General features: G+C 32.9%; 1 protein-coding gene across 2 annotated transcripts in view; it reads left to right on the top strand.

The window, feature by feature from the left end:
- The first annotated feature begins 1,329 nt into the window (after positions 1 to 1,329).
- Positions 1,330 to 12,965, top strand: part of LOC134257312 (cytoplasmic aconitate hydratase-like) — a 29,640-nt gene continuing 18,004 nt past the window's right edge. The window contains exons 1-5 of one of the 2 annotated variants that reach the window (XM_062739946.1): positions 1,330 to 1,370; positions 10,400 to 10,498; positions 10,949 to 11,117; positions 11,565 to 11,702; positions 12,680 to 12,823. In XM_062739946.1, the coding sequence (XP_062595930.1) occupies positions 1,358 to 1,370; positions 10,400 to 10,498; positions 10,949 to 11,117; positions 11,565 to 11,702; positions 12,680 to 12,823 (563 nt within the window). In that variant the 5' untranslated portion in view covers positions 1,330 to 1,357. The remainder of the gene's footprint in view (positions 1,371 to 10,399; positions 10,499 to 10,948; positions 11,118 to 11,564; positions 11,703 to 12,679; positions 12,824 to 12,965) is intronic. The other variant, XM_062739947.1, reaches the window with a different exon arrangement.

Here is a 12,965-nt window from a genome sequence, read left to right as displayed (position 1 = left end):
GTATAGACTTGTATGTTTGTAATCGACATTTTGGTAAATCAAACTGTTAGAATTCAATCACAGTTAAATATTTGCCTTCTTAAAGCCATATATGGCGTATGTACAATGAAAATTATTGACTAAAATTATAAGAACTTAATATTTGTATCATTACTTTATATAAAGATAGAACTTTTCCGTAAATTACAAAATCTAAGTCAATTTGCGTTATAAAGATATTGCAATTTAATTTGGATTCTCGGAATTTTCTCTGACTCGGAAGAAAATACAAAAGATTTAATTATCACATTACAGAGAAGATAAAATTGTATTATTAGATGAAACGAGGTGTTCTCCGTGTTCAGGATTGTATGAAAAGCTTTAATTTAATTGTATTAACTATATTTCTTTACTTAATTTTGTATTTTTCAAAAATATATTTTTTTGATCAGTTACGTCATATATGGTTTTAAAACAATGATTTCGACATACATGCATGTGTAATTGTGTATTTAAAAAAGGGGTCGACCTTTATAGTCTATTCAATATGATTTCAAGTCCATTATGATTGTGTGGTAAAGTAGAGAGAACATACATGTATGATAATTTTTTGTATGTCCAATGTATGTGAAAGCCAGAAACGATTTTTAAATTGACTTTTTACAATTTGAAAAAAATACACATAAGTTTGTGTCAATGGATCGAAATGGAGATACATGTAAGAAGTAATATTAAAAATCATATTATAAAAACCGTTTGGAATAATACCTGGTAATATTGTATTGAAAAAGGTACCAGGTATTTAAAAGAAGAACATGAAAAGGTCTTTAAAAGAATAGCATGAAAGCTTTATATAAACACCATTGGTTTAAATGCATAATTAATTTCTAGGGGAGGGGGGTGCATCTCGATCATCCAATCCGTTTCCAGTTCATTTCAGGATCGAGAAAGAAAGTAAGTAAGTAAAGTAGATTTTTATTTAAAGTCGGCATTTTGTAACATGAGATAAAAATATTATTATAGGTATTACGTATTTTTTTTATTTACTGAAAATTTCGGTCAAATTGATAGGTACGCGAACTCCTGTGATTAAACATAAGAAAGAGGTTAAAACATGTAGAATGCATTCATTTTAGTTAAATACATGTACGAAAAAAATGAATTTAAAACTATAATTTAATTGCTCAGATTGGTATATAATATAGGCCTAGACCTTTACCATAATTATTGAATTTATCAAAACCTTAGAGTTAGAGCGTATTTATAAAATTGTCTTCACTTTTGGCATAAATAAATTAATTTTGTATCTAAGTGGAATTATTCTTAGTACGACTTATTTTGCGCTTGCATTGCGTGCGTGACTTCCGCAACAAGGAAAATGGCTACCGAAGGTAGATTTTCTGTCTCTACTACTGAAGTTGCATTGTTGTTTACTGTTTGTGCTTCCTTTTTTAGCCAGATACTTAAGATGCAAATATCTTTTAATCGGGTGCCTTTCAGTCTTAGAATTTACTAATTTACAGATGATGAAAAGTAGTTAAAGAACCCAGTTTCAAAGTCTTGCGTAATATGAATGATTGTACTTTGACCGTACACTAATTTTCGTTTATTGTAAGTTAGTAACATGAGAAAATATTTGTGCAGAGTTTCCGACGACGAAATTTAAGACCAAAGTATATTTTGATTTTTAATATGATGATTTAATTGTGCAGCTTGTAAGGATGACCCCCCCCCCCCCGATCTCCAGATAATTTTTTACCCTAAAGTGTATTTACTCCCTGATTTGGCTATATCCTGTTATCTGCAACGCGTTGCTTATAAGTTTTGGGGTACTTCAACTGTATTTGAAAAGATAAATGGTAGTGCAACATTATCAGAAAATGGCAAATTATCGATCTAATTTACGCTTTTACGGAATAAGCCGCATGATTTTAAACTACCATAATAACAAACACACTCACTCACAAAAACAATTTAGCAAAAGAAATGTAAGTACCAGGAAGTCGCATATTATCGTATTTTACGCTTTTACGGAATAAGCCGCATGATATTAGAACTCCTTAAAAACAAACGCACAAAAAAAAGAAATCAAAACCCTTAAATGCAATTATACTTATGAAAGGAAAAGTACCACGAAAACGCAAATTATCGTTCTTTACGCTTGATTTAAAACCATCCTTAAATAACAAACACACACAAACTCGAATTCAATAAATAAAACCCTAAAATGTAGTTTGCAAAGAAAAAGTACCAGGAAAACACAAAATAACACACTCATACCAAAGCGAAAGTTAGCAGAGAAAATCGTATGGTATCAATGTTGATAAACTCCTACTGTAGAGGAATAACCCCCGACTGCATAAAATTAAGTATTTTGTTAATATTCATGATGAAACACGTATAAATATTTTTCATCACTTTAATTTTTTAACACAATATGAATGTTGTTTATTTCGATATTAATTTTTTTTATATTTTGTATAAATAATCTTTTTTGGTTCTACAGAAAAAGCCACATGAAGGACATAATTATGATATACTTGATAAATAACTATTTCTATATCGCATGTAATTTCCCTTGACTATTTTGTTAACATTCATAGAAATTGTTCTCTTCACTGCATCTATTTGTAAAAAAAAAAAAAAGACTGCATTCGTTGCGTTAGATATCACATTTTATTTCAATAAATATCCTTTATTATCCTTTTTAGCGATTTAACCAAATTTCTTGCAAGAAAATACATTTTTTTTGGTTCATTATATATTTCAACTGAATTATTCAGTTGAAATAATGAACACGTGAATTGAATAAAACAATTTTTTTTTAAATATTCGACTATCAAACTATCTTCCAGGAAAATAGTTCGTTTATAACAGAAGTTTAAACAACATAACAATGAAATTCGTCGCCTTATACTCCTGTTATTTGCAACGCTCTATGGAGAAATCGATCATTTTACTATGGAGTGATGCGTGCAACGCATGCAAAATGAAATATAGCGCTTTATTCCGTCAAATGTTTTCATTTTAGCTTGATCCCCCCAAAATAACCTAGCCCCATTTTTTGATATTAACCCCCCAAGAAAACCCTCTTCCCGGGAAAACTTCCCCTTTATGTACACTAATAAAGTTTCAATATCAGATAAATAAAATTCGTCGCCCTATATATACTCCTGTTATTTGCAACGCTCTATGGAGAAATCGATCATTTTACTATGGAGCGTTGCGTGCAACGCATGCAAAATAAAATAGCGCTTTATTCCGTCAAATGTCTATATTTTTATCTTGATTCCCCCCAAAAAAGCCAAGCCCCATTTTTCTTATATTAACCCCACAAGAAAACCCTCTTCCCGGGGAAACTTCCCCTTTATGTACATAATATAGTTTCAATATCAGATAAATAAAATTCGTCGCCCTTTATATACTCCTGTTATTTGCAACGCTCTATGGAGAAATCGATCATTTTACTATGGAGCGTTGCGTGCAACGCATGCAAAATAAAATAGCGCTTTATTCCGTCAAATGTCTATATTTTTATCTTGATTCCCCCCAAAAAAGCCAAGCCCCATTTTTCTTATATTAACCCCACAAGAAAACCCTCTTCCCGGGGAAACTTCCCCTTTATGTACATAATATAGTTTCAATATCAGATAAATAAAATTCGTCGCCCTTTATATACTCCTGTTATTTGCAACGCTCTATGGAAAAATCGATCATTTTACTATGGAGCGTTGCGTGCAACGCATGCAAAATAAAATAGCGCTTTATTCCGTCAAATGTCTATATTTTTATCTTGATTCCTCCCAAAAAAGCCAACCCCAATTTTTTCTTATATTAACCCCCCAAGAAATCCCTCTTCCCGGGCAAACTTCCCCTTTATGTACATAATAAAGTTTCAATATCAGATAAATAAAATTCGTCGCCCTATATATACTCCTGTTATTTGCAACGCTCTATGGAGAAATCGATCATTTTACTATGGAGCGTTGCGTGCAACGCATGCAAAAAAAAAAATAGCGCTTTATTCCGTCAAATGTTTTCATTTTAGCTTGATCCCCCCAAAAATAGCCAAGCCCCATTTTTTCTTATATTAACCCCCCAAGAAATCCCTCTTCACGGGGAAACTTCCCCTTTATGTACATAATAAAGTTTCAATATCAGATAAATAAAATTCGTCGCCCTATATATACTCCTGTTATTTGCAACGCTCTATGGAGAAATCGATCATTTTACTATGGAGTGATGCGTGCAACGCATGCAAAATAAAATAGCGCTTTATTCCGTCAAATGTCTATATTTTTATCTTGATTCCCCCCAAAAAAGCCAAGCCCCATTTTTTCTTATATTAACCCCCCCAAGAAAACCCTCTTCCCGGGGAAACTTCCCCTTTATATACTCTTATATAGTTTCAATAGCAGGTAAATAAAATTCGTCGCCCTATATATACTCCTGTTATTTGCAACGCTCTATGGAGAAATCGATCATTTTACTATGGAGTGATGCGTGCAACGCATGCGAAATAAAAATAGCGCTTTATTCCGTCAAATGTCTATTTTTTTGTCTTGATTTCCCCCAAAAATAGCCAAGCCCCATTTTTTCTTATATCAACCCCCCAAGAAAACCCTCTTCCCGGGGAAACTTCCCCTTTATGTACACTTAAATATAGTTTCAATATCAGGAAAATAAAACTCGTCGCCCTATATATACTCCTGTTATTTGCAACGCTCTATGGAGAAATCGATCATTTTACTATGGAGCGTTGCATGCAACGTTTTTCAGAATCAGAGAATTAATATTATAAATCTGCTTCATACTTGTAATTTTAATTATTCTTAGACGCCTTAAAAACATTACCTTATCATTTGCTTTATTTGCTCAATGAACCTCAAATATACCTGAATGAATTTAATTTGATAAGGATCGGTATACGTACGTTATTTCAATTATTTTCTGTGGTAAAAACTTATATGCAACGCGTTGCAAATAACAGGATATAGCCCCTGATTTTTAAATCAATGCAGATTTGGATTTTTAGCAAAACGATTGAAGAGGTATTGTTTTATAACTTATATCTATAGAAATGTTTTGACCTTTATTTTGAGCTTGTAATCGAAGTATGAGTTTTTGAAGAGGGAAAAAACTTCAAAGGTCAGTTCCTGCATTTATTTAAATAAATTTTGTAAATACCAACAAGACTTTATGCTAGGATTGGGAAGCATTCTTCTTTGAGAAGGAAGATAATACAAATAGGTCAAGGTACACTGTACCATAGAGTCAGAGACACAGATAACTTTTCCTTCATTAAAGATATTGTATCAAGAGTAAACTGAAAGAATCTTCGTTAATTTGACAAGTTGAGATAGAAGATGAAAAATTGGCTCTAAACTCATAATAAAAAAAGTTATGCCTAGTGCATTGTCTTTCTACATAGAAATTGATTTTAATCTAAAATCTCAGATTCTTACTCCCGAAATGGAGATCATCGTCATCATTACTAGAATATCCTTGGTCACTAAAAAGCTTTTAAAACTGCACTTCGTTTTGAGAAAAATCAAACACTGAGTTAACCTCAATTCTTATTATTAAGTAAGTCCTACCTGTATTCTTGAACTTGTACGCAGTACTTTCGTGGTGTAATGCGTATCTATGATTGCTAATGCGTAATTGTATGCTCTATTTTAATTTTCAATGCGTATTTTGAAAAATTTAATGCGTATTTCTGCAAACATGCACCTTATCTGGAGCTCTGCCCCCCCACACACACACACACTCACACACACATACACAAGGTCTAGCACAATCTCTTGATTAAGTTATATAGCTTTATAAAGCTATTCAATATAGCTTGTTAAAGCTATTTATATGCAGTTTTTCACAAAAATGTTTTTTGCAAGAAATAAACAAAAAGTCATAAGTATTTTGACCATTTTTGCAGTGGAGTCGCCAATTCCGGGTCGTCTCCAATTCCGGGTCACTCGCGTGTATTTTATGCCATATTGTTAAAATTTAAGCGCAAAAAACTTAATGAATATGCCGGTCATGAAGAACTGGTCTTTCTGTATGTAATTGATTACAAACTTTTGAATATAAACTTTAAGAGAGGATCTGACAATCGAAAGTCTGAAACACACGCATTAAAGACTTGGATGTTTCTACTGCGGTGACAGGCTACTTTCGTTTTTGTTCGCTGCAGAAAGGCTGATATAAAAGTTCTAGATAAATAATAAGAGCTCGAAAGTATGGCAAATGCATTTAGTTTTAACTCAGAAATCAATCATAATGATCGCTGCTCAAATAAATTATAATGATTAAGAGTGCAACGATAAACCGTTTGTCGGTATACCACGGTTTATTTTTCCACGGTTCAGTTCACGATACGTGAAACTGATACCACGGTTCGGTTCAATCGGTCCGTAATTATCCGAATCGTCCATTTTGGTTCGTCATTTACAATTTCAAAATGGCTTCCGCACGAAACATGAGGTCAATGAAACTGCAGAAACGGCAAATAAACGTGTTTCCAGTCTCATATTTAACAGGCCGAAGAATGTTATCACTTTTCTAGTGTTAGCGTAATGAGCATTTGATAAGACATGAGTTTTAGGCATATGATGACAAACGTCTGACTTTTTAACCCAATATGTCATGTATCGTGATATGTATCGTACCGTGAACTGAATACCGTGATACGTATTGTATCGTGGGGTAGGCGTATCGTTGCACCCCTAATAACGATAATTAAATCAAACTAGTAGTTTCTCCAATTGCGGGTCACACAATCTCGTGGCATGAACATGTCAAAATTCTATGTACAAAACCAATTGGCAACCATGTATTTACCTTGATTATCAAAAGTATTCTAGCTGGAAAATATTTTTTCTAAAAATTAAAATCGAGTTAACCCTTCAATGCATTTTTTTTTTTTAAATAAATGAATTTAATTGTATTATAATTAATCCTAATACATTTTTTTAATTCTGCATACTGCAGTTTATTTTGTTGTAATTGTTTTGAAAATAATTTAAACATATTTCTGTGGTTGTTTTACTTTTTTTCCAAGCTGCATGAATTGTTTTATATTTCAACATCATAAAAATCGTGTTCCGAAACGTTCCATGAATATTACACGACCGTGAAGTGACATGACCCGGAAATGGAGAAAATGATTCGTAACTGGGGAAGCTAGGCCTTGCTGAAATACCCCTGTAAATATTGTTCCCGTGTAGCTACTTTGAAAATGAAAAAAATGTTTGGATGACTCACTATTTGCTCTTTCAATACATATACTGTGTAATGGTTAGGGCCGTGGATATCGGCCTGGATAGCTCAGTTTGTAGAGCACCTGACTAGAGATACAGGGGTCCCGGGTTCGATTCCCGGTCCAGCCATACATTTTCTCCTTTCCTGTTACAGATTTGGTGCCGTTGACCACCCCTGGACTTGCAGGTGAAAGTCCTGCCAGGGGCAATAAGAACTTGGGTTGTGTCTTCGAGGGCGAAGACCATTTAAGGAGGGAGGAATGTAATGGTTAGGGCGTGGATATCGGCCTGGATAGCTCAGTTTGTAGAGCACCTGACTAGAGATACAGGGGTACCGGGTTCGATTCCCGGTCCAGCCATACATTTACTCCTTTCCTGTTACAACTGCATAAAATATAAATTGAACAGATTTACACAATATAAATGAAGCACCCTAACGTGACCCAGAATTGGCGACTTCACTGTATATGAAATATGGACTATCATAAATACAACCCAAATCATAGAAAGTTCTAACATTGCTGCTGTTGAATACTTTTAAGCAAAATATGAATTTCCATTGTTTGAATAACTGTCCACTATATGGGTGCAGTGAGGCTTGAGTAAGTATGATCATGATGATTGCTTCTCATTGTCAGATTGTGCTGAACTGTTACCAATCAATTATTCTGTTGGCCATAATTGACCACCTTTATAACTTCATTCAAAAAATAATTGTGTGGTCACTCATCAATAGCCCCAAAACTTGTAAAACTTGGAGTACAAAGTCTCTGAGGGAGTCGAGATGCAATTTGGTGAGTTATTTTTCCATGCATTGTATTCAGAAGAGTTCAAAGTTTAATACTGTATCATCACAAATATTCATGGGGGATTAAATTTCGTTTATTTTGTTGTTAACAATTATCAACGAAATTAAATCCCATACGAAATTTTATATGACTATATATTGAATAGGATTACTTTCAAAACAACAAAATTAAATGCCCACAAAACTATTTTTGATGACAAATCAATGAAATTTTATCCCCACGAAAATTTTTGCTTCTACAGTATTTCAACTGCACCAAGGTGCGACTTTTTGCACATGTTGAAAAAATAACACATTTGAAAAAAAAGTATAATAAAATAGCTTAATTAAGCTATTCCGAATAGCTTAATAAAGCTATAAAGCTAAATTAAGCTATATAGCTTAATCAAGAGATTGTACCGGACCTGACACACAACAAATGTTGAAAATGCATATCAGACAGTTCCATAACAGTAACCATGCCATTGTAAGAAGATTCCTACAAGTGTTAATGAATCACAGCTGAGATTTTCTTTTGGCAATTAAGATTCTTGAGATTTGGGATGAAATTGCATTAAAAATATATACCTGACCACTTTAGTTAAATATATACAGTAAAACACGTTTAGTGCGAACACGGATATAGCGAATTCACGGATATAGCGAAGTCGTTCTAGGTCCCCGGCAAAATTCTTAACAAATCTTTGTAAAATTTTACGGTTATAACGAACTCTGATATAACGAATTAACGGATATAGCAAACTGATTTTGAGTCCCATTGAGGTTAAATATAATAAAATTTACATCTTTTATAACTAGTGATGGAACGATTGTTGGCGAAAATCGATTGTGGGTCGTTAGAAGCTCTTCGATGCTACTAATCGATTATAAAATAAATGTCGCCGACATCGCTAACAAAAAAGTAAAATTGTCATACTTTAATTTTATTACCAAATCCAAGTGCAAAGAGCATAAAAGTAGTGATGAATGTTGAAAACATGGAAGGATCCCGTGTCTTGTTGATACTTTTACCGCCATGATTAAATATGGGGTTAGACTAATACCAGGAAACGGTAATATTGCAAGTAAAGGAAAACATAATTAGTCTAGTCAATCTTTAAATGTAATTATAATCATAAATACAAGTCTTACTTCTGGATAATTACTTTTACAACTTGCAATTTTAACTAATTAAAACTAATTTTAAGAAATAAATATGTACATGTATTAAATGAAAGGTGGCACTATTATCAGTAAAATACCCATTGCATTGACTTTATGAAAAAAAATGAATTCCCATTCTGTTTCAATAGTCCTATATTGTTTAAAGTAAACAAAATACTATTTTCCACTTTTTAAAAAAGAAATTTCAATTAACATTTTTGAATATTTTATGTAAGTTAATGTTTTTTATTGTAAAAGTCTGACAGAAATTTGAATAAGTTTTAACTTTTCTATATTAATTTTATTAATTTCAAAATTTCGATTATAATCGATTATTAATCGATTATGCCCAGCCGATTATTACCCATAATCGATTATGATTTTTTTCCGATTCCCCATCACTATTTATAACGAACTTTCAAAGATCTCAAAATTTGGTAGGTTGAACTGACTTTATTTTCTTTTAGCTTTTGTATATAAAATTCAATTCACAACAAAACCTTAGTTATCTAAGGTATGTTTTGTAATATTTGCTTCACTAACATGTTTGGTAGTAATACTTGAGGGAAAACATGCATATTGCGAATTCGCTATATATGATTATACGAATTCGTTATACTTACATAACGAATTACGGATATAGCGAATTAAATTCACTTGTCCCCAGGACTTCGCTATAACCGTGTTTCACTGTATATCTGAAATCTCATCCCCTTCCCTACAACCACCCAAAGAAAATTCAAAACTGTATACAGGGTTATTTTCGCCCTGTGTTATTTTCACCCTTTCACACTGTATTACCAAATTGCCCTGTTTTAAATTCGCCCAATCATAGTTTTGTTTAAGAAATTATACTGAATAATTTGAATTCGCCCTGTTTTAAATTTGCCCTAATTAGGTAAGGGCGAAAGGGGCGAAAATAAAACGTTGGCGATCATTTGTTTAAATGACAAAAAAATTGTTCTACTTTGCTGTTTTTCCCCTATTAACAATCCAGTACTGGATCATTTCCCAGTGGATAGAAAAAAAAGTCACTGGTTTTAGAATGTTTAGTGTAGACATATGCACACACAGAGTCAGTCTGAAGGTTGAAACTAGCAAAATATTCTAATTTTTAATCCTTTCAAATCATATTTAAGATATGTGTTATAATAATCATTGGACTGTTGAATAAAGGTAAAATGTAATATTTTCAAACTTGATTTTACAGGATTAACAAACCCCTATGAAGGAATAAAGAAGAAAGTTGAAATTGATGGGAAAAGTTTCTCCTTCTTTAATTTGGCAGATCTCAAAGATGCCAGATATGGTGAGTTGTGTTTTTTTAATCTTACCGGACAGAGCATTGCTTATATCTACCATCTACCAATGAACATGATGAAAACTTGTGAAAAACTTCCATCAAAAAAGTTTAGTCATTCATAAATCAATAATGTTGTAACAATCCTATAAAGAGAAAAACACTCTAGCCGTATCAATTTTGCTTAAATTCATGAAAAACATCTTTAGACCATTTCCTCAGTTATCATGGTTATGAATGTCACTTTAAAAAACAGTAAAATGAGATGTACTTCAGTATCTAGACTATCAATATCTCGAAAACCATGGATATGTGATCATAATGAGATGGAAATTCCAAATAACATATATTTATGTACTTTACCCAAGATATCTCAAATTCTCAAAGTATTTTCTTGATCCCATTGAGTTCAAAAAACAAATTTTGACTAGAAATATAGATTCAGCTTTTTCTTTCCAGAAAAATTGCCATTTTCGATTCGAGTTTTATTGGAGTCAGCGGTGAGAAATTGTGACGAGTTTCAAGTGCAGAAGAGAGATGTGGAGAACATTCTGGACTGGGATAAAAATCAGGGACAGAGTGTGGAGATCCCATTCAAACCGGCCAGGGTGATCTTACAGGACTTCACGTAAGCCAGTCAAAAGGGGCAATACTCACCCTCTGGTAAAAAATGTGTGATTTTTAGTAATGAAAAATTTAATTTATACTCACTGTAGCAGAAGATATAAAATAAAAGAAAGTTAGGTCAAATTTTGGGGGCAAAATTTTGATTGATGTTGAAGGTGAATATTTTGTGAAGAATCCTAAACAATTTCATGAATTTAGAGTTATTCCCCTTAGCAAAACATTATTCCTCCATAATTTCCTCTTCCGTTTTGATCATGAAGCCTTTGTTTGGCTGTTTATTTTCTAGGGCTAATAAAACCGATTCTTTTCTCTTGACTATCAAACAGTTCAACATATACAAAGATACTTTCAATTCTTGACAAAAGTGTTGATGTAACCAATTACTTACTACTAGATTAATTAAATGCTCAGACTTGTGCTTTGTAAATCTGTTATGTTTTACCTGTAGTGGCGTACCAGCTGTGGTAGATTTTGCTGCCATGAGGGATGCTGTGAAGAGACTGGGGGGAAATCCAGAGAAAATAAACCCCATCTGTCCAGCAGACCTGGTGATTGACCACTCCATTCAGGTGGACGTGTCACGCAGGTAATGATCGAATGGAGGAAGTTTGTTTATTCTCTTGGGAGGGATTTTGTCTGTTTTTTAGAAAAGATTTTGTTTATTCTTTTAAGAGGGATTTTGTCTATTCTTTTGGAGGGATTTGACTACTCTTTTGGGAAGGATGTTGTAATTCTTTAAGCAGGGATTTTGTTTATACTCCTGGGAGAGATTTTGTCTATTCTCTTGGGAAGGATTTAATCTATTCTCTTGGGAGGGATTTTTTCTATTCTCTTGGGAGGGATTTTTTTTTTATTCTCTTTGGAGAGATTTTTTCTATTCCTTTGGGAGAGATTTTGTCTATTCTTTTGCACTTGCACTGTATTCCTCATGAATATACATTGCCATATGCTTTCAAAAATTTATATCAGTTTTAAACTACTGAATAAATAATGGTTGACACTTTTAAGAAGCAAATGAAAGGAATTTACTGTATGCTACAAATTGTAACTACATGTAATGATAACAAAAATTGCATGAGAGTCTTAATTTTTTCAGCTAAATGATACATGATAAATTGAAGATTTCTACATTTAGATTAATTGATTTTATTTTATACCATAACTCAAGATAGATGCATGCAACTTTCTTTTTATTTTCTTAACACATTTCTTGTTTTGGTCTCACTCTGTTTTCTTGCTTTGCTCCCCACTCATTAGATTTGTATTGTCTAGTATGCTAGTTATTCTAAAATGAAATAAGGCTGTCAGCCTCATTTAAATTTGCCTAAGTGTGGATAAGGGATAGGGGAAGAAAAATATAAAATGGGAGTAAGAAAATTTTTGTGTGTATTCAAAAAATCAAGAAGTCAATTTTTCTACCAAACGAAATAGTGAACGATATTTAAATTCAAAAGTTATCTCCCTCGAGCAGAGCACTGTTCCTCCGTAAGAAACCTCCACACTTTTACCTTGATTATGTATCCAGCTATTATTTGTAACCTCACTCCTATCATTCTGTTTCAGTATATTGAAATATTCTCCCAACCCTGGAGGAGGTCAAAGTTCAGGGGTTCAGGGGTCACAGAGGTCAACCTGCAACCTGTGTCTTGACCCTCGGTCTCCCATCTCCGATCACATATGCCCCTTTCACAAGCAGAAGACACAGGGGTTGGTAGTATATTTTGATAAACTGTGAACAGCTTTGATATTCTTGCATGCTTATTTTTGTAGATTGAATTATATAAATTCTATTTTCATACTACAATGTTTTTTTGTTATTGTTGTTTTGCAGGGCATGGGAAGGGGTGTT

The sequence above is a fragment of the Saccostrea cucullata genome, unplaced genomic scaffold (genome assembly GCF_032062105.1).
Source record: "Saccostrea cucullata isolate Sc308-1 unplaced genomic scaffold, CSIRO_AGI_Scuc_v1 ctg3659, whole genome shotgun sequence".
Lineage (NCBI taxonomy): Eukaryota > Metazoa > Mollusca > Bivalvia > Ostreida > Ostreidae > Saccostrea > Saccostrea cuccullata.
Note: the sequence above shows the minus strand (reverse complement) of the source record. Positions and strands in the feature narration are given on the sequence as shown.